This window comes from Neolamprologus brichardi, chromosome 7, assembly GCF_056152115.1.
Source record: "Neolamprologus brichardi isolate AB-2024 chromosome 7, ASM5615211v1, whole genome shotgun sequence".
Classification (NCBI taxonomy): domain Eukaryota; kingdom Metazoa; phylum Chordata; class Actinopteri; order Cichliformes; family Cichlidae; genus Neolamprologus; species Neolamprologus brichardi.
In genome coordinates, this window is record NC_142110.1 from 27,628,739 (window position 1) to 27,652,172 (window position 23,434).

At 44.6% G+C, this 23,434-nt stretch overlaps 3 protein-coding genes across 4 annotated transcripts; 1 reads left to right on the forward strand and 2 right to left on the reverse strand.

Moving 5' to 3' along the window:
- Nucleotides 1-586: 586 nt before the first annotated feature.
- Nucleotides 587-7,461, reverse strand: kctd9b (potassium channel tetramerization domain containing 9b). Of its 2 annotated transcripts, XM_087843412.1 has the most exons (12): nt 7,303-7,450; nt 7,050-7,171; nt 6,704-6,747; nt 6,334-6,427; nt 5,906-5,964; nt 5,708-5,836; nt 5,567-5,634; nt 5,394-5,489; nt 4,968-5,117; nt 3,356-3,461; nt 3,116-3,249; nt 587-2,473 (listed from the first exon to the last, which is right to left on the reverse strand). In XM_087843412.1, the coding sequence occupies exons 1-12, from the start codon at nt 7,348-7,350 to the stop codon at nt 2,357-2,359; spliced, it is 1,167 nt and encodes a 388-aa protein (XP_087699538.1). In that variant the 5' UTR covers nt 7,351-7,450; the 3' UTR covers nt 587-2,356. The 2 variants fall into 2 exon arrangements, with proteins under 2 accessions (XP_087699538.1, XP_087699537.1); XM_087843411.1 differs by having other exon boundaries at nt 5,708-5,964; nt 7,303-7,461.
- An 824-nt stretch (nt 7,462-8,285) lies between these two features.
- Nucleotides 8,286-10,588, reverse strand: LOC102777127 (E3 ubiquitin-protein ligase MARCHF5-like). Its single transcript, XM_006782194.3, has 6 exons — nt 10,526-10,588; nt 9,914-10,113; nt 9,595-9,725; nt 9,356-9,527; nt 8,779-8,945; nt 8,286-8,673 (listed from the first exon to the last, which is right to left on the reverse strand). Exons 1-6 carry the CDS (start codon nt 10,561-10,563, stop codon nt 8,530-8,532), a joined length of 852 nt encoding a protein of 283 aa, XP_006782257.2. The 5' UTR covers nt 10,564-10,588; the 3' UTR covers nt 8,286-8,529.
- A 3,173-nt stretch (nt 10,589-13,761) lies between these two features.
- Nucleotides 13,762-20,014, forward strand: actr1b (actin related protein 1B). The gene is made up of 11 exons (XM_006782193.3): nt 13,762-13,961; nt 15,585-15,649; nt 15,738-15,813; nt 16,427-16,552; nt 16,673-16,797; nt 18,040-18,256; nt 18,334-18,426; nt 18,508-18,682; nt 18,756-18,817; nt 19,119-19,159; nt 19,250-20,014. The coding sequence occupies exons 1-11, from the start codon at nt 13,914-13,916 to the stop codon at nt 19,350-19,352; spliced, it is 1,131 nt and encodes a 376-aa protein (XP_006782256.1). The 5' UTR covers nt 13,762-13,913; the 3' UTR covers nt 19,353-20,014.
- Nucleotides 20,015-23,434: the final 3,420 nt, after the last annotated feature.

A 23,434-nucleotide genomic window follows, 5' to 3' on the forward strand; every position in this document is an offset into this window, starting at 1 on the left:
GCTCCTATAAGCTGTAAAAACATAGATTTTTTAAAAAAAAAATAAGGCGTGCTGTTCAGCTGTTTCAGTGTCTTTTTATATGATATATTACTCAGTGTGGTTTCTTGGAACTTTTTTCAAGGTGAACTTTGAAACAATGGTCAAATGCTTAGCCAACCTAATGAAAAATGAAATCAGCGTCTGCCATGTGAAAATAATAACCGCAGACACCAGACTGCTAGCAAACAGAGCAGATTACATTCTGCATCCATTCAGGGAGAAAATGAAGAGTCATTTAAATCGTGTGGTTTTGTTTTGTACGTGTGAATCCTGAATGTGCTCATCGATCGTCAGCTGGCACACTGGTGAGGCACGAGCATCAGACAGGTCTGAGATTTATCCTCCATGCTTTCAGACTCTCCCAACGGCATTAAGGTGCAATCTTTCTGAGAATAACCTACTAACATCAAAGTTAAAGAAACCCAAAGAAAATAAGAATAAACTGAAATAAGAAAAGAGGAACCTGTAATCACTGATTTGGTTCATGCAGATAGAAACATCCAATTCAGACATTTCAGTTCTGGTCCAATAAACACACAGAGGGTGATAAACTTAAGAAACAACAGATTTATTAAACAGAATGAAGAGCAGAGGAGACACCCTGCCTCACACCGACGTTTATGTTTTATTACAACAACACCTGTTTCTGCTTCTTATTAAAGGCTCATTCCAGTTTATTTCAGCCTGCTGCACCTCCCACGCCGAGGGGAAATCAGCCGCTCAGAGGTAACATGAGGGAGGTAAAGCTGGTCCCAGCTCCACACTGAAGGGGGTGAGCAGGATTGACTTCTCACTCATCCTCATTTTTCTTTCATGAAACTCTTTGACATGAAATTCTGTTTGATTGTACATGATACAGGGAAATGCTCACTGATTTTAAAGAGGACCTGCTCTGCTCTTCCTCACTTCCTGTCGTGCATCATTTCCTGTTCCAGAGCAGAATTTCATGTTAAATGTAAGTTTCTGATAATGTGCTGATCGAATCACTCAGTTCATCTTAGTTTTTTCTACTTATGGCTCTGTATGTCACAGAGAGGGGACACAGAAGCACCACCCACCACTGTTCTGGTAGGGAGGGGGAGCCAATCAGATTAAAGTTGGCTTAAAGTGGGGGAAGCTTAAAAAAAAAAAAAAAAAGGACTAAAACAAAAAAGATGAACTAATAACATTAAGTCACTTCTTAGCAGTGAGGTCAAAGGAGAAGCATGGATTAAAGGTTTGTGGTGTGAACTAAGCCTACACACTAAAAGAAATACCCTACAAAATAAGTTCATCCTAAAATAATTCAGATGACGAAGGCCTGAGATTTTAATGGAAAACAACATGTTTCAGAGTTTCCACCACAAGCTGGCCTTAAACCAGAGAAAACTTTAATAGCTGTAAAGCTACAGAAAAATTAGTTCACAGGTTTTTCCGTGGACCTGCTTTAAACTTAATTCTTCATCTGTCACTGACTGGATTGCTGTGGTTCCCTTTGACACTCCTGATCATCAGACTAAAAATACTTCAGCCTTCTACAGCTGAGGGGTTAAAAAGTTTATAGACATCCTGGTTTTTTATCCTTTTACAGAGCATTAAAGTGACTGCTGGGAGTTTTTGGTCATGCTAAATAAAACAGCTCCATAACGATGAGAAAAAATATTATGCTTTCTAAACATAAGTCCTAACAGGAAGCAGGTATAAAGAAAAATAAGAAGACCAAGAGTAGATCCTTGAGGAACATCACAGAGCTCGGGAGCTGCACTGAGGCCTAGTTTGTGATGTTTTTTTATGAACTGTCAGTGATGCAAAGAATAGGTCCCCTTTAAAATATACTATATACAAGCCTCAACCACAAACCTGCGTTACATTTACAAAAAATAAATAAATAAAATAAAATTCAGAAATACTGCAGGCATCAGAACATCATACGTGTCTGAAAACACTGAACTAAAGCTGACGTTATGAGCAGCCACAACATTAAAGCCTTTGCAAGACACCGAACATCTCACTGGGATCCAACGGTCCTGGTGTTCAGGTGGACATTTCTGACACGGCTTACTGTGATGCTTGGGCGAGTGGACCAAGCATGGCACGCCCCCGGTGGCAGCAGTCTCCCACAACAACATCAAACTGCTCAGCAGCAGTTAAGAGAACAAAGAGGTTAAAGCAGAACGAAGAGGAGCCACCGCCTGTGAAGAAGCTTCAGAGTAGGAACAACAGGTTTTAATTTTGTGGCTCACCCACTTTTTTGGATCGAGAGCAGAAAAAAAAAAAAAAGTTTGGCATTCAGTGGTCGGTGTGGCACTGTGAGTGTACATGGTTATGGAAAACAGGTTCACCGCACACTCTGGGACATGTGTAGAGGCGTAAGCATCTCCTCAAAGATGGCACCCTTCACGTTGGAGCCCCGCAGGTTCGCCTCCTGAAGGTCGCAGCCGGACAGGTCGCAGTTCTGCAGGAACAAGAGAGAAAATGAACCTGAAAGCATCACGGACAGCCCGTGCATTTCTGGAGCTTGTTGAGGTTTTTATGCGTTTGTGTCTCCACCTCCTCCTGAACATTTCTTAAGTTGAATAAATTGAGCCAATTAAATTATATTAGTCATGCTTCTCTCCAGGTACTCCGGCTTCCTCCCACAGTCCAACGGTGTGCAGTTAGTGGGGTTAGGTTAACTGGTGATTATAAAATGCCCATAGATGTGAATGGTTGTCTGTCTCTGTGTTAGACTAGCAACCTGTCCAGGGCATACCCCGCCTCTCGCACCAAGACAGCTGGGATATGGCTCCCCCCGCAACCCTCAGTGGGATCATTAGAAGAGAATGGAAGTGATCATGTCTGACTGAAGCTGCGTCATCAGCTTTTTAATGTTACAGGTCAGATTAAATCACATCTTTAGCATTTGGACCGAGCACTCAGTCAGTCTTCCCGCACAGGAAATACATCTGATTCAGCGTGGCATAGGCACTTGCACAGTGTGATGTGTTTAGGAAGCGAGATATTTATCAAGCTCATCAATGTGAACAGGACACACAGGTCAGATCTGTTTTGAACTCCAGCCTCATGTGTGAGTGTGCGTGTGCATGTCTGTACAGACCTCGAGGTCAGTCCCAGCCAGAGTCGCCCCCCGCAGGTTACAGTTCTTCAATTTGGCATTCTTCAGCGTGGCGACTCTCAGGTTGATGCCCGTCATCTGACTTCCCTCCATGTCCACACCCTTCAGGTTGGCCCCTGACCCAACACACACACAAAAATATAAATATATCTATCTCTCTCTCTCCACAACAACCAGTGTCTGTGCGTTTATCTATAGATGGTTTGTGATTGGCTGCTTCACCCTCCAGGTTGGCCTTGACTCCTGCAGGATCCTCAAAGTTGCAGCCTCGCAACGACGCTCCTTCAGCGTTGGTACACAGCATCTTCACGCCCTGCAGGTTGGCGCCCTGCACACACCAGGGTTTTAATAGTTTTGCAATTTTCATTAGTTTTTATTTTTATTTAGTTTTGACTTCAGATTTTCAATTTTATATCAGTTTTAATTAGTTTTTACCAATTGTTTGCTAGTTTAGTTTAGTTTTTATTTTTTTGAAAATCCTTAGTTTCAGTTTAGTTTTGATTAGTTTCAGTTATAGTTTTAGTTGTGTTTGCAATAATTAAGTGTAACAAAATCCCAGTTTCATCATATCAGTCATTCTCTTCTGGTTATCCTTGGGTATGTTGCTATTCCAGCTACCATACTGCACCCTGGACAGGTCGCCTGTCTGTCGCAGGGCTAACATGCAGAGACAGACAACTCACATTCCCACCTATGGGTTCTTTAAATAAATAAAGGCAGATGAACAACCATTGATACCAGGCAACTATAAAATGTATATCTTGGCCCCAATGAGACTATTAACTCTTGCAGCACCGGGTGTTCGTAATTTTGGTTCAAGTGAATTGATAAACTTTTTGAAGGCAATTGACTCACACAGTTATGTAGATATCTCCGTCCTGTTGTCTCGGGATGCATCACGCTGCCTTGCCTGGGGTTAGCTTCTGTTTTCTGGGGATGAGGGTTGAGTGTGCTCCCTTACCTTCTCAAGGTAAGCTAGGTTAGCCTTCTTGTGTGAGCTTTTCAAGTGCACTTTAAGGTTTGTGGGATTTTTTTCCCTTTAGAAATGTCCCTCATAATTTGTCTGTTTCCACTACAAGACACTTGTTTTATCCAAAACACAGTCATATTCAAAGTAATCCCAAATTGTACTCTGGCGCTTTCTTCCGAATTTTCCTGACATGATTCTGCGCGTGGACGGAGCAGCGACACAGACGACTCGACTAACATACTTGCCACCTGCTGGCATGATTAGACAGCAAGAAGAAAATCTGTAAACTAAACTTCATTTTCACCCTTGACTACTGTATGACACGCACACATCAATGAAAACTAAACACATTTTTGCTATAAAATCAGTTAATTTTAGTTAGTTTTGTGAACACTCATAGTTTTAGTTAGTTTTCCTTTTTTTGTTTTTATTTCCGTTAACGAAAATGTTTTTTCACTTCTAGTTTTCGTTAACGATAATAACCTTGGCACACACACACACACACACACACACACACACACACACACACACACACACACACACACACACACACACACACACACACACACGATTCCGACACAGAGGAATCACAGCCAGATACAGCAGACACCTGTCCCACCTGCCGATCTGAATCCGAACCCAGAAGAGTGATCAGAAACAAGTGTCAAAGTGCTGCAGGTCATTCAGATTGTGACAGATGATCACCCAGGTGCTCAGACACCAGGTTGAATAATCAGATTGTGAAAATTAAACTGATCTGGGTTCAGTTTCTAACAGAGCTGTGGAGATCTCCTGGGCTGTTAAAACTTTGAGGGCTCAAAGTTATTGTACACGACGATTAGGTGATGGTGGGCGGCGACTCACGTCAAGGCAGGCCGCGGACAGGTCGGCTCGCTCCAGGTTGGCCCCGCTCAGGTTAGCGTGGGTCAGGTTGGCTCCTCTCAGGTTCGCCATCTTAAAGTTGATGTAACGCAGGTCCAGACGAGAAAGGTCGGCACCGGTGAAGTTCAGACCCTGAAACAAAACCCACAGAGCGCCCACTGTTACTCAAGTTACCTGTGGTGTCTTCAAATGCCTGACAAAGCCAAGATAATCTGAGCACAGGTGATCACGCTCCCTCACCTGCCAGGTAGCTGCTGTGGGTAACCAGCAGGTAGGGAATGTTAACTCGACCAAACACAGGAAAAGGCAGGATGGCCGATTCACAAAGGGAGTGTTTGGTTCCCAGGGGTTAATCTCAGCTAATGCTGTTGTTACCATGACAACCAGGTACACAGACACAGTGCTCACCTGACAGCGCAGCTCGGACTTTGTGGTCGTGGCCAACAGGAACCTGATGAACTCTTTCCGGGTCAAAGGTGAGTGATCGTCAGCAGGCTGAGAGGACTGAACACAAAATACCAATCACAGCAGAGTGCACACGCACACAGACCAAAAAAAAAAAAAAAAAAAAAAGCACACACCTTTATAAGGGCCTCCAGCTGTTCGGCAAGCTGCTCGATCCCAAAGAAGCGGGCTTCCTCCAGCACACCTGCACAGGTAAGAACACGGTTAGCAGGCTGTGTCTGTGAGCTGAACGGGCGCTGTGAATTTATGTGGCGTACCGAGGGGGTTGATCCCCTCGTTGATGATGAGCTGTCCGTGCCGCAGGTAGTTCAGGATGGGCTCGAAGTAATCCGGGCTGCGGTCGATCAGGTATGCGCCCTGGCGGTCACGCTTGTTCGCCCACACGTCTGAAACGTGCGCATGATTAAAGCACGCTGCACATGCGCCACTTCCTGCTGACGTGAAGCTGTGCTCACCTTTCTCTCTGAACATGTGGGCCAGCATACTCTCCGGCTCCTTACTGACTAACGTGCTCCTGAGCAAGCAAACACACACAAGACTCAGATTAACAATGACCTTTAACCCTCCACGTCAGGGAGGTTCGGCTTCACAGAAACAAAATCATGAAATTTGTAATAAAGCTCAGGACAAGCTGATCAGCAGCCTCTGATCACCATCAGCAGCCTTCAGGTGAATGACAGAATAATCTGGATATTCTGCATCGCTGGGGGACAACAGCGGCCCCAGCATGTCACTCTGCACATTGCAGCACCTCCACTCCACCTCCGATTTTGACTTTGACAGCTGAGCGTCATTAAAGACTGATTATTAAGGTCATCACGAAAACAAAAGCAGCCGATTTAAATCACAGTGCAAAACCTGCCGTGACGACGGTTATGCTTACCGCGTCGTCGTAAAGCAGCGTCCACCGACATTGAGAGTCAGCCAATCGGTGTGAGTCTGATCCTTATCAGGGCCTCTGGGGTCATCCTGAGGATCTGGACAGGTGAGCGCACAGGTAGCATTAGTGCAATAAACATGAGTCCAATCAGCTCTTTTACCAGCCGACACCAACGGGAAGTCTGCACAAAAGGTGGGTGGGGCTTATGTGTCAGATTAGGGACATCATTTGGATGTCAGAGTTGAAAAGAAAAAAAACCCAAAACAAAACAAGTTAAGAGCATGTGCAGGAACTTCTGCACACTCTGAGCTCAGAGTCAAAAACACCCCAGCAGCACACCCCTGACCCCTCGGCTGCAGGTCATCACACTCACCTTCAAATGAGTCTCTCTCAGAAACGTACAGCACGTCATCGTCTCTGCACATACAAACATAGGAAACACAGTGAGGGTGGGGCTGTCTCAAAACAAACAAACACACAAACGGCAGGCATATACTTGCATATTAAATAAACAGAAAAATAAGGTATAAATAAACAAGCGTGGAATTATTAAAATGATCTAAAATTAAAAAAGGGATTATATCTATGTGCCCGGTTTTTATTGTCACTTGCGTCACTTTTTGCCCTCCACAGGAACATTTCACCGCTCACAGGTGGAAACACCTTGAACGCCTCTGCAGTTCCATGGATTCACTGTTACACCTGGACAGGCCCCTCACCTGATCAGCGCGATGTCGTCGATGAGACCGCCGTTCCCGTTGTACACATTGGAGGCTCGAATGCCCAGCTTGGAGCCGGCCACACACAGCAGGTCCTCCAGTGATCCGTACACGGCCACCACCTGCGCGCTCGCGGACAAAACGCACCGTTACCGCTTCCGCCCGTCGAGAGATCCGGGGGCGTGCTGGAGCGGGAACAGGCCATTTTTGTCCCCGCCAGCACACCGACTCCCGCCTCACCGTTATAGCTTACCTTTCCGTTCGTGCACGTGCCGTTAACGAACAGCGTGACTCTCCTCATAGTGGACAGCTTCAGCCGAACCGGCCGCTCCCGCGTCTGCCCGGGAAAGGAGCTCCTTCGGCCACAGCAACAAGCGCTCTCCCTTTCCTCTTCCACAATCCGCTCAGACATCCAGCGAGCCAATCAGCGGGCCAGACTGGAGACCGACAGCCAATCAGTGAACAGAGAGGGCGGGGCCCGTGAGTTTCCGTCAAAAAACTCACGGATGGAGGGACAATTATAAGTATATTTTATCTTAAAGATTATAAAAAAAAAAAAAGTATCCAACTAACAAATTAAAAGTAACAATTTATATTTAGAATCAAATAGAAGTGAAGCAAATAACTGAACACAAAAAAGCAATAAAACAAAGTTAGAAATGTAGCAAATGATTAAAATAAAAGCAATGCAGACCTACACAATTTAAAAGTGAAAGCAGAGGCAACACCCCTCAGACACTTCGCTGATACTGGTTTGAACTTCTGAGCAAATTTAATTCTTCAGCATGCTGCTGGAAACTGGTTGACATTGACATTACATCATTATGACATCGTCACACAGCTGCTGCAGATGTGTCAGCTGCCTCCATGCCAACAGTAAAAATGTGACTGAGGCCACCTGATTGCAGCTTACTCCCCATCATGTTTGAGATCTGAGCTCAGTGAAATCAGAAGCTGGGTCACTGAGGCCATAGAGGGATGGTGTTGTCAGCCACAACACTCAGGTAGGCTGCGAGCCCCGTCCCCCCCGAACGCAGTGCTTTCAAGTGTCATGTTAAAGTTTTGAAACAGTCAATTTGAAGCACACAAGCTCTTTAGAGTTGTATGTGATGTAATATTACTGAGTGGAGGTTTTCATTATAACTGTATAAATAATAAATCAAAGGCTGTGAATAAAGACTACAGACATGCCTGATTTAAAGAAAAAGCTTTATTAAAAATAATCCATATGGAGCTGCTGACAGACTGCAATCAGAGCAATCCGCTAGTTAAAATACACCAGAAACACCATAGTCCAGTTACAGTCTGGTTCTGACCCACTGGGCTCCATAACGGTGTGAGCAGGTTCAGCTTGAGGTTGTATTGCAGATCATTTGACCAGAGTTAGGCAAGACGCAGTGTCAGTGTTCACATTGTCTGGTAAAAACAGTTTAAACGCCTCCAGGATTTAGTTAAAAACAATTCTGCACCATCTCCGCCTCTAATTGCCGCTGCCATCCCTGTGGCGCTCTGCTCTCTGAACGTCACCATAGTTGAGGATGCGCCTGCCGGCATGCATGATGAACAGCTGCTTTGTGAAGTACACCTTCAGCACACCTTTGAGCAGCACGTAAGCACTGCCACCCTGTGGAGCAGACACCAGTAAACCAGTCAGTACCACTGGCTTCTTAGCCAACCAATAACCTTACAGAGCACATCATTCTCCAATCAGAGGTCAGAGTACATTTACCAGCAAAGCGCGCTGCAGGTGAGAGGTCACAGACGGGAACAGTAGCCGCCCAGTTAGAACAGCAATGGAGGGAAACAGGAGTGCGCCACAAAGCATCCTGGAGGTCAGGAACTGACGCTTCCCTCTGGGCTCATCCACGGGAATGGGGGGCAGGTACTGCCGATTTTCTGTGGGGGAGGGGCAGACTCACCTTTAAACAAGATCTGACAGACCAATTCCTCATGATAGTGAGCAGAGTCAAAAACCGTAACACTGACGTTGCAGCGGCAGATGTCTAAACTAGGACAGGAACAACAGCACAGCACCCCCCTCTGACTGCCTGCAGTACTGCATCTGCCATTTACAGCAAACCTTAATGGACTTTACAAGGTCATTTGTCCCATGGCAGCAAATATGGCACAACTTAGAATTCTGTTTTATTTATAAGCAGTGAATCATGAGGAAATTTTATACCATAAAGAACAAATTCATGAGTTAATCAGCACACCTGAAAGAATATAAAAGGTCTTAAAACATTTAACTTTAAGTGAAACTGCTCATGCATCTGCACTGCGACATATTCCAGGTGTGCATGTACCTGACGGCAGCTTTGGTTCGTAGCAGCATTTCTGCCACAGCTTCAAGACGCAGTCATCCCAGCGGACGGTCTTCCCAAGAATGAGCAGTACGGGGATGGCGGGCAGGCCGGAGAGTAGGAGCACAGGCCTTGCTCCCCGTATAGCCATCATACCATTTGCCCGTCCCATAACCTGCAGAACACGAGGTGTTGAGGACGCTGCCAATGTGATGCCCTTACAAGACGTTCCCTCTGTGTACCTGCACGACCGTCACAGCGCCGTAGCTCAGAGCTGTCCAGTACGCCGTCCCAAACAGCAACCCAAGGGTCCCAAATGGACCGATGGCTGTCAATGTTCTGTCCACCACTCGCAGAAAGTCCACCAGTGGGCCTAAGGAGAAACAACAACTCAGGATCAACGTTAACCCACTACGCGTTCTCCACTGACAGGATGCACCACCCTTCCTACACCTGTTAAACACCATGTGTTCAGTTTCTCCCTTCGCCTGAAGGGGTAGTAGAGAGCTCCACCACACCTCTGAGGACCTATGATATGACCCTGAATAAGTTGACACTCACCCATCTGCGGGAAGATGACCGAATACGCCACCTCACACAGCTGACATCTGATTGGCTGCTGGCTCACTCTCAGTCTATTGTCCAGCCAGTACTGCAAGCAGGTCAGGTGCACCCACTTAGTGCTTCCTCTGCACCTGCAGGGACTCAGCCACTCAGCACCGGGGTCATCCTGCTCCGTGGCAAAACACACCCAGCAGTGCCTGAAATGAGACATGAATGAACCTCAGCTTCAAGTTCGCTCATGAAACATTTAAAAGGTGTTAAAACACACAAGGCCTCACTGCAGCTGCACGACTTGTACACAAGACGGCAGTATAGCCCCTAAATTACCCAGAGTCACCACACACATGAAAGAGTTCAGCCTGAAAATGAGCAGAGCAGCAGCACAAAAATAAAATTAGAAAAAGTTAAAATTTTACAAAAATGTTTTCATAACAATTCTCAAGGAAAACAAAATGTATTAAAATTTAGAATTACAATCACCATCTTAATAATTGCAACAACTGAAAGATTAAGTTACTGGAACATCTGCATACACAAAAAAGTGAAAGAGTTCATTTTAACTTGTTTCAGCTTTGTGGAATCAAAGTTCATTCTGAGGATAAATCTTACTTCTCAGATGGCTGCAGAGCCATGATGTTACCAGGCATAGTCTGAACCACAGCAGGCTGCTCCACTCAGTCTGGAGAGTTAAAGGTGGCATTGTTAAATAGATAAGGTAAAGTAAAAAAAAAAAAAAAAAAGTTTAAAGAAAAAGCTGCGACTGTCAAAAGATTTAAACTTCAGCATCATTTTAATGACGCAGGAGAGAAACAGACAATGCTACAGAAATACTCAAGAAAACTGCTAAAATGCATTTAACCGGTCTGAGTAAACTTCTTTAAACTGTAAAACACGGGGGGGAGGGGGGGGGTTAAAGACCCTTCATGTAAAAAAAAAAAAAAAAAAAAAAAAAATTAAAATAAAGTGGAGGGAGGAGGCATAACACAAACCTTTAACGCTTCCGAAGAAACCATCAGAGAAGCAGCACAGAGTGAAAACACGCTCTAATCAAAAACTGATGATCAGGCAAACTCCAAAAACACGGCAGTGTCAGGGCGTGACACGTTTGCAAATAATCAGAGTTCAAAACCCACACCTGCGTCTAAAACCAAACAAAAGAAAGCCCAGCATGTCCATCCATCTATATTAAACGTGCCAGCGTGAGGTGGTAGCGAGTACATTAGAAAATGAAATACAATGAAACCAAAAAGAGTACCGACACGGAGAATGTGTTTTGTTTATTTGGACACGGAGAATGTGTTTTGTTTTGTTGGGTTTTTTTGGACACTGAGAATGTACGTTCAAATTAAATGTCTGATGTTTAAAAAAAGTGACAGCAGGTGAGATAAAAGCGCAAAGCCCCTTAGCCTCGGACTGCGGCTAAGCTAATGGCAGGATGTGGGTCAACGAGTGCCCAGATTTCTGACAATGATCCGAACCACCAACCCTGAGGTCCGTCAGAACCTCACACCTGTGCTCACTCACATCTCCACGGCCTGTGATCGCTCATCCAGCCAGCAGCATCACGCCTCCTCCTCCCCACTCTACAAAACTCGTTTGAAAGCAGTTTACATAAACTTCACTTTGTAAAAAGAGCTCTGGGGGACGTTACGACTATATCACACCGGAAGCAGCCTTAACACTTTTGTGTCATTAAACCTGTATTCTCTAGGAACATAAACACACTTAAGAGTTTTTATAATTTAGCTAACAGCACATTAACTACTAACCTACATATCGCGCTGGCACAAGACAGCACTTCTACAAAGCGTATCCTGTTAAAACAGCGCGTGCTACTTACGTAAACCCTCAACTCACCTGAGAAACGCGTACCGCTCCCACCTGCTCGAGCCCAGTCGCAGCTGTGTTTTTTATCACTCCCCAGGCCCCGTGGACCCGCCCACTTTGGCTTTTTTCTAGCTTTCTGATTGGCTGGATCCCGTGACACTGGTAATGCCTTGAGGGTACACGGAAAATGTATTTAAAGCTGCATTTGTCGACTTTTAGAGTGTGAGTTACTAGCAATTAAAGACTGCCCTGCAAATACTATCTGTAATATTTCTGTTAAACAAGAAGTCACATACTTGGGACTGTTAATATCCAAAGACCAAAAATCAAGATGCTCTTCAAACTTCACTCCAATTATACAGAAAACCCGAAAAAAGTTCAACCAGTGGCTGCAAAGGGACTTGTCGTTGAAAGGTAGAGTATTAATTACTAAAGCTGAAGGGATATCCCGATTAACATAGCCTGCTCTCTCCTTACATCTGGATAAGAAAATTAGTAAAGATATTGACCGTATGCTCTTTAATTTTATATGGAAAAACCATACGCATTATATTAGAAAAACTGTTGTGATGAATAAGTATCAGGTGGGCTTAACGTCTTAGACTTTTTAACTTTAAATAACACTTTCAAAATTAATTGGGCTAAACATTTTCTTAAAAACCCTACCTCTATCTGGAACTTTATACCATATCATATTTTCTCTCGTTTTGGTGGCTTTAATTTTATTTTAAATTGTAATTACAATGTTGAGAAACTCCCTGTAAAGCTTTCATCCTTCCATAAGCAGGTCCTCTTAGCGTGGACCCTCGTTTATAAACACAACTTCTCACCTTACAAATACCTTATCTGGAACAACAGAGATATTTTATATAAAAATAAATCACTTTTCCTGGAAACTTGGGTCCAAAATGGGATCCTATTGGTGGCTCAGCTGGTTAATAAAGAGGGACAACTACTTACTTACAACGACTTTATTGCACTATATAATTTTCCAATCAGTGTTCAGGAATTCTCAATGGTGCTTGGTGCCATACCCTCAGGGACTTTAATGTTATATAAAAACACTGACAGCTCAATATCTACCTCAGTCACTCTCCCTGATCCAGCTGAGTCACCAATAGGAAAAATCTGCTTTTCACAGGAACTTGGTAACAGCAATAAGAGAATACGTAGTTTATTGTTCTTTTACACAGAGATTCTGGAAGGAATTTAGCAGGTTTGTTATTGTCCATATTTTAGGGGAGTTTTCTTTACGATGGGAAAATGTTTTATTCTGTTTCTTTAAGTTCCCCAAGAAGAATGATAAATGTTTTTTATGATAAATTTGTTAATACTTTTAGCTAAATTTTTTATCCATAAATGTAAGTTTACTAACAAAACACCATATTTCTGTCATTTTTTAAGGATGTGGAAATGTACATACAATCAATATCAGACTCCACCAACAAAAAGGCTCTCAAAACAATATATGTATGTGAATTTTTGCGTGTATTCTTATAACTGTTACCTTTTTCTTTTACCCCTGGCTTTTTGTGTTCATGTTCTGTTGTTTTGTATACTTCATCTGTTCGTATGTTGTATACTCATTGTTTGTTAAATAAAGTAAAAAAAAAAAAAAAAAAAATTGTCGACTTTTAGTGCAACTACTGGACTTTTTTTTTATTACGAGCAACATGAAGTGTTATCTTTTATGTTGTCACTTTCGGTGAATATATTGTCATCCTTTTTACCGACAATTAAAATGTAAATGTTTGTAAATGTAGATTAAATAAAATATTTTTTTAGCTGATATTATCGTTAGAAAACACTGCTAAAAAAAACCCCTCTGTGTAGTAAAGCGCTTTAATTGCATTATTAGTTAAATGTGATAGTTAACTGTGATCTGCCAGCAGACCCCCAGAAACGCTGCCACTCGTTGACAGCGTATAGACATGCTGATTGGCTCTCCGTGATGCCAGTCAGGATCTCTGGAGCTTGATTGGCTGTCTGCACCGTGAGCCCGCCTCGGTGCTGTGGTTGTTGTGGTCGGGGCGGCAGCAGCGGCAAAGGAGCGTCGACAGGCGTAGAGCGGAGCGGCTAACCGGCGCTGATTTTTACATGATTAAAACACTAAACGGGCACGAAGACTCACGCGGATCGATAGAAACACACCTGAAGCGCACGTGCGGTCATGGAGTCCTATGACATTTTAGCTAACCAACCGGTGGTGATTGATAATGTAAGTATGATGATGTCATTCATCCACACCCAGCCCGAGGCCGCGGGCTAACCGTTAGCCTGCCGCTATTGTGTCGGAGCTAATAGGTCGGTGCTCACCTTTCCTGGAGGTGCAGCGGGGTTCCTCTTTCCTCTATGTTCCCTCTATGATGCTGCCAGCTCGCCTCCTCTGGCCGGCTCACTTCTGCAGCTCTCAGCCGCGTTAGCCGCTAGCCGGATCCGCTGCTAGCTCCGGACAGGAGCAGGTTAGTGGAGCCGGATCCGGGGCGTGTTAGCTGTCCGTGGTGCTGTAGCGGCATCAGCTCACTCCTCCACCCGGCTCTGCTGCTAAATAACCAGCAGACAGGTTGCGGGAGTCACCCCGAAGCCCCACATGCAGTACAGCAGACGGCTGCTAGCATGTTAGCATGGCCGTGACACTGTCAATAACCGAGAGGGGAGCTTCATCAGCACATAGAGCTAACCTTAATTCCGTCAATGAAAGTTAAAACCTGACTATATTTTTATTTCTCAGTGACGTGCCCTGTGACGTGCAGCACTCAGCTGGAGCTGTGTCTGATTTAAACGTGATGAATCCAGTGTATGTTCCACTCATGCCTCTTCACCCGCTCAGGCCATCAGTCTGAGCAAAGGTGTTTCAGCTCCTGTCTCTTTAAGCCTATTATTTTCTCATTGGATGATCTCAGGAAGCCAGCTGAGGCGCTCTGAGCGTTGTCTACAAACACAGAGACTGTCTGACCTGTGAGCAGGAGTCTCAGTTTAGTGTGTTTTAGGTTCAGAGACTGAAGGTTTCTCATCTTGGGCTGATTCTGTGAATTTAGGGAGGACCCCCTCCTCGGGCCATGAAAGGAGCCTCACAGACCTGCAGGTTGTGCAAAGAGAGCAAGTTTACAGTCACTTACTCAGACTCACTCGAAATTGGCATATTTTGTCTACAAGAAGCGGGAAGGTGGCAATCAGGAAGGCAATGCTTTGGCAGCTGTTGTATTTCAAACCAAAACCAAAGGTGGGGTGCCTAAACTCCACCGGGTGTGAGTTTAATGGTGGGACGAGCTCCACCCCAAGGCTTCCACCTCCAGGGATTATTTGCGATCTAAAAGTTAAAATAAGGTTTCATGTGCATGTGTGAGTGTGAGAGTGCGCTGATGAAGAGTTCAGAAACACAAATCAATAGGTCAAAGATCAAGCCTCAAACAGTAATCACAGTGAAGCTGATAGTTGGTGCGTTTAATGAACAGTTTTCAGTTCAGTTTATTTCAGCGTTGGTGCATTTCACAGATTTTACTAGGTTGTCTTTACTCAGGTTTTACTTCACTGAGAAGGTTTTGGTATCGAGCTTTAGACCGCTGAGCTTCTCTGAGCTCTTTGTGAGATATGGTTTCAGATGTTTGGGATAATTAAGCTGCTGTCGTCGGGGTTTGGCGTCTGGCGCTCCTTCCTGTTCGCTCACTCACAGCAGGACGAGAAGCTTTGTGCAGCAGAAACAACTTTTTTTTTACTTGGAGGACAAAGTGTCTGTTGAAGCAGAGGAGCTGTGACTGCTGCCAGCCTCGGGCGGCATCTCATGACCTCTCAGCTTCTTTAACCCTGTGATGCCCAAACGTCATCTTTCTTTTCCCTGCAGGGGTCGGGGGTCATCAAGGCCGGCTTTGCGGGAGACCAGATCCCCAAATACTGCTTCCCCAACTAGTAAGTTAACGGAGACTCCATGATCTCTGTTGCTGTTTAACCAAGCCTGCAGCTCACTCTCTCAGTGCTCTGTGTGTTTCATGTGCAGCGTTGGGCGTCCAAAGCATGTGCGCGTGATGGCGGGAGCCCTGGAGGGAGACCTCTTCATTGGGCCCAAGGCCGAGGTACCACTGCTCCTCCTCACTGCCGATTAAACTACATCCCTGCTGACACTCACTGCCCTTTTATGATGCTGTTATCTTTATTATAATAATAATAATAATAATAATCATTATCATTGTAATTATTATTATCATCATCATCATTTTTATTATCATTATTGTTGATGCTGAGGTCGGTGCAGAGGCAATCAAACCTGAGCTTGCAGACCTTGGTGAGGCAGTGTTATCTTTACCGAAAGGCGTTTAATGTGTGAGAGCACGTAAATGTCATGTATTTAGTAACCTCATGATGGCGATTGAAGGTGATGAAGGATGTGATGTGTGGCCATGCTTGAGCTGCTCATCTCTAGCAGCTTCAGGAGGTCCAGCAGCTCTGCTCTCACTGGAAGAGGAACAGGAAGTTATTGCCCTGCAGGATCAATAAAGTTTCTTGTTTTGAATACAGGTTTTTTTTTTTTGGTTGTGTGGGGTTTTTTTGTTTTGTTTTTTCCAGATAATTGTCACATGACCTTCTCACAGCATCTGCAGCTCTCTTTTTTTCCATCAGATCAAAGCATGTGACTGGATCACATTTTCAGGGAATAATAAACTCTCCTCCTCCCCCTCCTCCCGTCAGGAGCACAGGGGCCTGCTGTCGGTGCGGTACCCAATGGAGCACGGCATCGTGACCGACTGGAATGATATGGAGCGGATCTGGCAGTACGTTTACTCCAAGGAGCAGCTGCAGACATTCTCCGAGGAGGTGAGCTCCTCTCCGGCTCTCTCACTTCCACACACTAGCTTGTCGCGACACCGCTAACCCTGTGTTTTTTTTTGTTTTTTTTTTTGTTGTTGTTGTTTTGTTTTTTTTAACCTTTCCCAGCATCCTGTGCTGCTCACAGAGGCTCCTCTGAACCCGAGCAAGAACAGGGAGAAGGCGGCTGAAGTGTTCTTCGAGACTTTCAACGTGCCAGCACTCTTCATCTCTATGCAGGCCGTGCTCAGTCTGTAAGAACTCACTTCCTGTTTGTGTCCTCCTGTTGCTGACTCAGCATTGAGCTGAAGGCCGTGTGAACCTCAGCCTCATGTTTGGTCAAGAAACAGTTAAAGGTGTTAAACGCACACGAGGGCTCACTGAAGACTCGCTGCAGTTGCATGGCTCACACACAAGGTGGCAGTATAGGCCCTAAATTACCCTGAGTCACTGCAAGCTCACACACACACACACACACACACACACACACACACACACACACACACACACACACAGGGTTCTGTGCTGATTGTAGGTGTGTTCCTCATTAAAGGGGAGGACCCTGACCGCCATCTGTGACAGCTCACTGAGTCTTTGTGTGCTTTGAACCAATCAGATGTGACTTTGGGTCACATTATGATCTGAGCCCCTCTGTGATGGAAGGCCTTCACACACTGGGCAAGTAAAATCAGCATGAGTGTTTCTGTTCTTAAAACAGCTGTCGAACTTCACAGAATGAATGTGTGAGACTCAGAAGCTTGGAACATGCTCGGCGTTTCAGAGTTTTGACCAAACGGATCGCTGCATTTGGCAACAAGTACGCTTGTAGCTCAAAGTGTACACTGGTACTGAATCTACACTACGTCAAAACGGTAAATAATCCGTTTTGACGTCACAACTAGCTGCTGCTGCCTCCTCGGGTGTTTTCTCAACTCTGCCAAGGAGCTCAAACTGCCCACTGACATGAAACATGGCCAAAGCTTCGACCCTGGATCACAACAGGAAATCCTCCTGCTGCTTGCTGCCTGCATATAAACCAGAATCTGTTTCTTCCCTTTCTTGCTCAGAAATGCCAGTACCAGCTCATCATTGCTTCACGGCCACTCCGTTTTTGTTTTTTTTTTGTTTGATTTTTTTCACTGTGCGCATTGTGAGATCAAATTTTCGTCAAAAATGTTCAGATCTGAAAAACGTGCCAACCCCGGAACAGAGTCTGTGCAGGATGCAGAGGGTCGATTATTAAACATGTGAAGCCTGAGTTTAACATGTTGCTGGGCTGAGAAACGTCCTGATGTTAACATGACTGGACCTGATGGGGTTTTGATGGTTCTCCTGTTGTGTCTGTGTGTTGATGACATTTTAATTAAAGTTAGAGAAAAGTGCATGTGATGCATGTTGCGTCGTCTTCGCGTCTGTTCACCAGACAGAATCAGAGCAGGCTAGAAGACGTTTGCTGAGTCTCTATCATAACCGTGATGGCCTCTGTTTTCCTACAGGTACGCCACAGGCCGCACCACCGGCGTAGTGCTGGACTCGGGCGACGGTGTGACCCACGTGGTGCCCATATACGAGGGCTTCGCCATTCCACACTCTATCATGCGTGTGGACATCGCTGGGAGAGATGTGTCGCGGTACCTGCGACTGCTGCTGCGTAAGGAAGGATACAACTTCAACACGTCGGCCGAGTTTGAGGTCGTTCGCACCATTAAAGAGGTGAGGCGGCGGCGGTGGCGGTGCTGAAATGTGAGTCAGGTGTTATGAGAGTTTCTAATGTTCTCATATCCCTGCAGAGAGCCTGCTACCTCTCCCTGAACCCTCAAAAGGATGAGACCTTAGAGACCGAGAAGGCTCAGTACGTCCTCCCTGACGGAAGCACTTTAAACGTAAGTCCTGTTCCTACTGATTGGTCGTTCCCGTGTAGCGTTCCTCCCCATTCCCCTGACATGTGACCTTGCCGTTTTCAGATCGGCCCCGCCAGGTTCCGCGCCCCGGAGCTGCTGTTCAGACCCGACCTGATTGGAGACGAGAGCTCAGGCATCCACGAAGTCCTGGCCTACGCCATCCAGAAGTCCGACATGGACCTGCGGCGCACGCTCTTCTCCACCATCGTACTGTGTGGCGGCTCCACACTCATCAAAGGTCAGTGCACGCACTGCAGTCTGTAAAACTTCCTGTTTGCAGCGGCGAGTAACACTGTACTGTCCCCACTCAGGCTTCGGCGAACGGTTACTGACTGAAGTGAAGAAGCTCGCACCCAAAGACGTGAAGATCAAGGTAAGCTCTGACTTGGACACGCCCACAGTAACCTCTGACCTCCTTCTCCTGCTCACTAAAGTACTCGCAGCACAGAGGCATCCCGAGCCTGTTTCTCATGAAAATGCTCGGGAGGAGGAGGAGAGCAGAGATGTATACATTTAAAAGAAATATATTTATGTATTCACAAAGCAAACAAAATGCTTTGTAAACCGTGAAGAAGTCTTGGAGAGGAGGACTCAGTGAGGAGATGTCATTTAGGAGGTGTGAGTGAGGATGTCTCAGCAGGAGGTGTCAGTGACTTGTGGTTTCTCTTTGGCAGATCTCGGCCCCCCAGGAGAGGCTGTACTCCACGTGGATTGGGTAAGTCTTTGATTCACTCGTGTGTCACTGTGTGTCTTTGTGGCTATTCCCTCTGATTGGTCCTTTCTCTGACCCCACTTCTTGATGCAGTGGCTCCATCTTAGCGTCGTTGGACACCTTTAAGAAGATGTGGGTGTCGAAGCGGGAATATGAAGAAGACAGAGCACGTGCCATCCACAGGAAGACCTTCTAGGCCAATAGCCCCTCAGAACTGTCCTCATTGCTCCCCCCCCATCCACCTGCTTCTAACCCACCGTTGACCTCCTGCTCCTCAACCTGCACACACACACCTTTATGTGTGCTCGTCTCCATATTTACCTCCTCTGACCCCCTCCCCTCCATGTTCTTCCTGCTGTCAGGTGGCGGTGACAGCACGCTCTGAACGTGACACGCACACACACGCACCCACACACACGCACACACACTCGCACACAAACACACACTAGCATGCACACACACAGACGTGTGCGCACACACACAGGGCTGTGGGGCGTGCTGGAGGTTGCGGGTGGTGCTGTGGATGCTCTGAGCTCCACACTGAAGCCTGTGAGGCATGATGACATCATAAACCTGAATGTTTTGTTTGCTGATGTTCAGATTTGATTTCATGTCTGTTTGTAGCTTCTCTGACATGAAGCTCTGTGCTATTAAACTGTATTATAGATCTGATCTGCACATGTATTCTGTCAGCACGGTTCATTTATTGTCGCCGCTCATGATCTTCTTTACCAATGAAATGTTTTTTTAGCTGAACATGGCATCACGAGTTTGTGTGGAGGAAAATGTTCAGCAATGTCTTTATGTCGGCTTTTTGTCCGAGCTGACAGATTAAAACAAAATTTGGGAAAAGCTTCACTCAGTTTTCATTTTCTTTGCTTTAGAATTTATTTTATCATGAAATATTTCATTACAAAGTTGTCATCATGGTAATTTATTATAAATTAATTTTTCATGAAATAATTCATAAAATTATTGTAAATTAATTTACCTACAAGTAATCTATTAATTCATCAAATTCATTATCATAGTCATTTGTCTGTGTAATCTATGATAACACAATCACAAAGGGTTTAATCATAAATTAAATCAAAAAATAAAGTCATTATAGTAATTATGTATGATAAAGTAAGCCACGATCAGGTCTTCATTAAGTGATTTATTACAAAGTAATTCATCATGAATAATTATTAATAATAATAAATAAATGTAAAAGATTTTAAATCAAAGTAGTTTATCATAAAGTATGTTGATCGTTTTTTTATTACCGCTAATCATTTTAAAGCTCAGTTTTTAAAACCTTACGATGTAACTACAGCTCAGTCCATGCAGCAGTATATTAACCCTTTAAGACCTACCATAGAACCAAGTCCGCCAGAGCTTATATTATATTTTTACATGCTGTATTGCAATTTTTGGGAGTATTTTAAGTTGCTATATATCAATACAACCATAATAGCCCAAATTTTAATAATATGTATGCATTAAGTGCATAGTAATTAAATAAATTGCAAAAAAGTGCAATAAACTACAAAAAATTTGAAAATCTTTTTTTTTAACATATGTTTCTAATTGAAGGAATTTAAGAGGCTTATCCCTCAAAACTGTAAATACAAAAAAGTTGCATAAAATAGTTTCCCACCACAGGAAATTTATTTTGAATGTCTTCATAGTTTCATTTTTGAAATACACCAATTTTTATACACTGCAGGAAAAACGAAAATAAATATTATAATGCAAATTTGCAAAAAAACAGCATATGCATCAAAATAAACTATTTCCAACAGTGCAATTTGAGTTCTAAGTATCCGAGAAACTATTCAGAAAAGCATAAAGTCAAACATAACTTTTAAAAACACCAGTATAGGCTTATAAGGTAAAAAACTACATTTCCGTGAAAATGACATCACTTCCGGTTTCGGGCAGGTAATGGCGGACATGCGATAGTTCGCGCTGACGTCTATTCCAACTTAGGAAGTGTTACGAACAACTGATTGGATCGGCAAAGTGTGGAATATTATGTTTTTGTTGCTGCAAGTGCTTCTTATGCAATTTTTGCAAAGGTGTATGTGGAAGGAAACCGTGACTTAGGACAAGCTGATGGTATAAGATGTAAGTACAACTCCTCCAGTTTCATATGCAAAAAAATTTATTGCGCTAGCTTACATGGTTCCGGTTCTGCAGGGATTTAAAAATAGTTATGCAAAACCGGGCGTCCCCGCTTCGACCGGTTTTAAAGGGTTAATTACTAACCTCATATTGTGGATGGATTATCTCAGTTGTTCTACTGACTGAAGTTTAATCCGTTTACAGCATCCTGCCATGCGATTGCATTTATCCCTAACCATCGTGAATCCTCGTGTTAACTTTTATCAAGTGGAAAAAAGCTAGCGTTCATCCTCCGGCTTCACTGTGTTTATGTTATGGTAACATAGGTGTGTCGCTAGCGATCATGTAGCACATCATTATATACCAGCTAGCCCAACTTCAGTAACCCTAAGAACGTCACTGCTGTTTAGTTCCCTGTCTTCATTTATGAAGGAAGTGATAGCAGAGCTGTACGTTTTAATTTTTCTGAAATCCCTCAGCCAGAACATGCTATATTATTTAATCTGGAGACTTCCCACGTACCACTAGAGGGAGCCCAAGTACCACCAGTGGTACACGTACCACAGTTTGCGAACCACTGCTTTTCAGAAAGCTAATTTCTGGTGCTTGTATCTGCAATCTTGTTCTTTCTGTCACTACCCAAAGCTTGTGACTATAGATGAGGGTAGTGACGTAGGCCAACTGGTAAATTGAGAATTTCGCTTTCACGCATGGCTCTCTTCACCACAAGGGACCGGTACAACATCCGCAATACTCCAGCCGGAGCACCAATGCATCAATCCCGCCCCCTTCTCCCCTTACTCGTGCACAAGACCCCCGAGATACTGCTCTATTTGGGGCAGAACTCGTCCCTGACCCAGAGAGGGCACCTCAACGCACCCAAGGCGTGCGTTGAGGTGAGCCAGACTATATCTATCCTGTATCTCTCAACTTCAAACACTAACTCAGGCTACCGGAGAGGTGACATTCCATTGGTTGTCTCGGTAACTGGGGATTGGTCCGCAGGGTCTCCACCCGTGGCTGTTGCCCAGCCCACGTTGCACCCAACTCCTACGACGCCTCCTTCAGGTGATGGGGCTACAGGAAGGTGGACCCATGTCCCTTTTTTATGCTGTGCCCAGCCAGGCTCAATGGATTAAGGCCCAGCCACCAAACTATCGTCCTCGGGCACCTCCCCTGGCCCTGGCTTCAGGGCGGGGTGAATGGTTCCCTTGGTCTTCTGCTCATGGGGTTTTTTGAATTGCTCTTTGTCTGGTCCCTCTCCCAGGACCAATTTGCAATGGGAGACCTTACCAGGGCACAAAAAGCCCCTGACAACATAGCCCCTGGTATTCCAGGGACACACAAACCCATTCACCATGATAAGGTACCGATTGACAAAGGGGTAATTTATCATTTATCAATTCATTTATCATAAAGTAATGCATCACTAAATAATCCATCATAAAGTCATAATTCTTTGTCATAAAGTAGTTCATCTTAAAGTAACTTTGACTGTGCCCGTGCACAGCCAGCTGGTCATGTCATGTTATACAGTGATACAGTCGACCATCAGAGTGAAGTGAATCATGATGTCAGCGGCTGATGAGCTTCTCTGTTCCCCTCAGGGAATGAAAATCAAACATTCAGTTTTTTCTTAAGGTCTGAGAGGATGAAGGGTCATCTCAGGAAATGGTACTTACTTACAATGTTTGAATTTAGCCTGACTCTGTTAAGTTGTAATTCCAAATGTCCATCTTGGAACTTTCTGACCTGTGCATTAAAAATACATTATGCATTGCATATGCATTTAAAATAAAGCCAGAGGAGTACACAAGAGAAGACAGGAATACAGAGAAGTATACAGGTGAACAGAGGAGAACACAAAAGTACACAGGAGTACAGAGGAGAACTTAGGAGTACAGAGGTCCTGCCCCTCGTTTATCTGTTGCCTGTGCACTGTCAGGGTGTAACGGTGCAAACATATGCAAACTTCTTCTCCATACTCCCCCCTCAATGCTTCAACGTTGGCATTGTCGTCCAGGTCAAAGGTCACTTTTCACTTTCATATCAGGGTTTGGTCAATGTGCAGGGAAGGTGTTGAGACTTTTACCCTGAATTTCATGTTTTCTTTAAATAAAACATGTCTATTAGAGTTGAGTAAACGACCCCTGACTCACCTAAAGGACC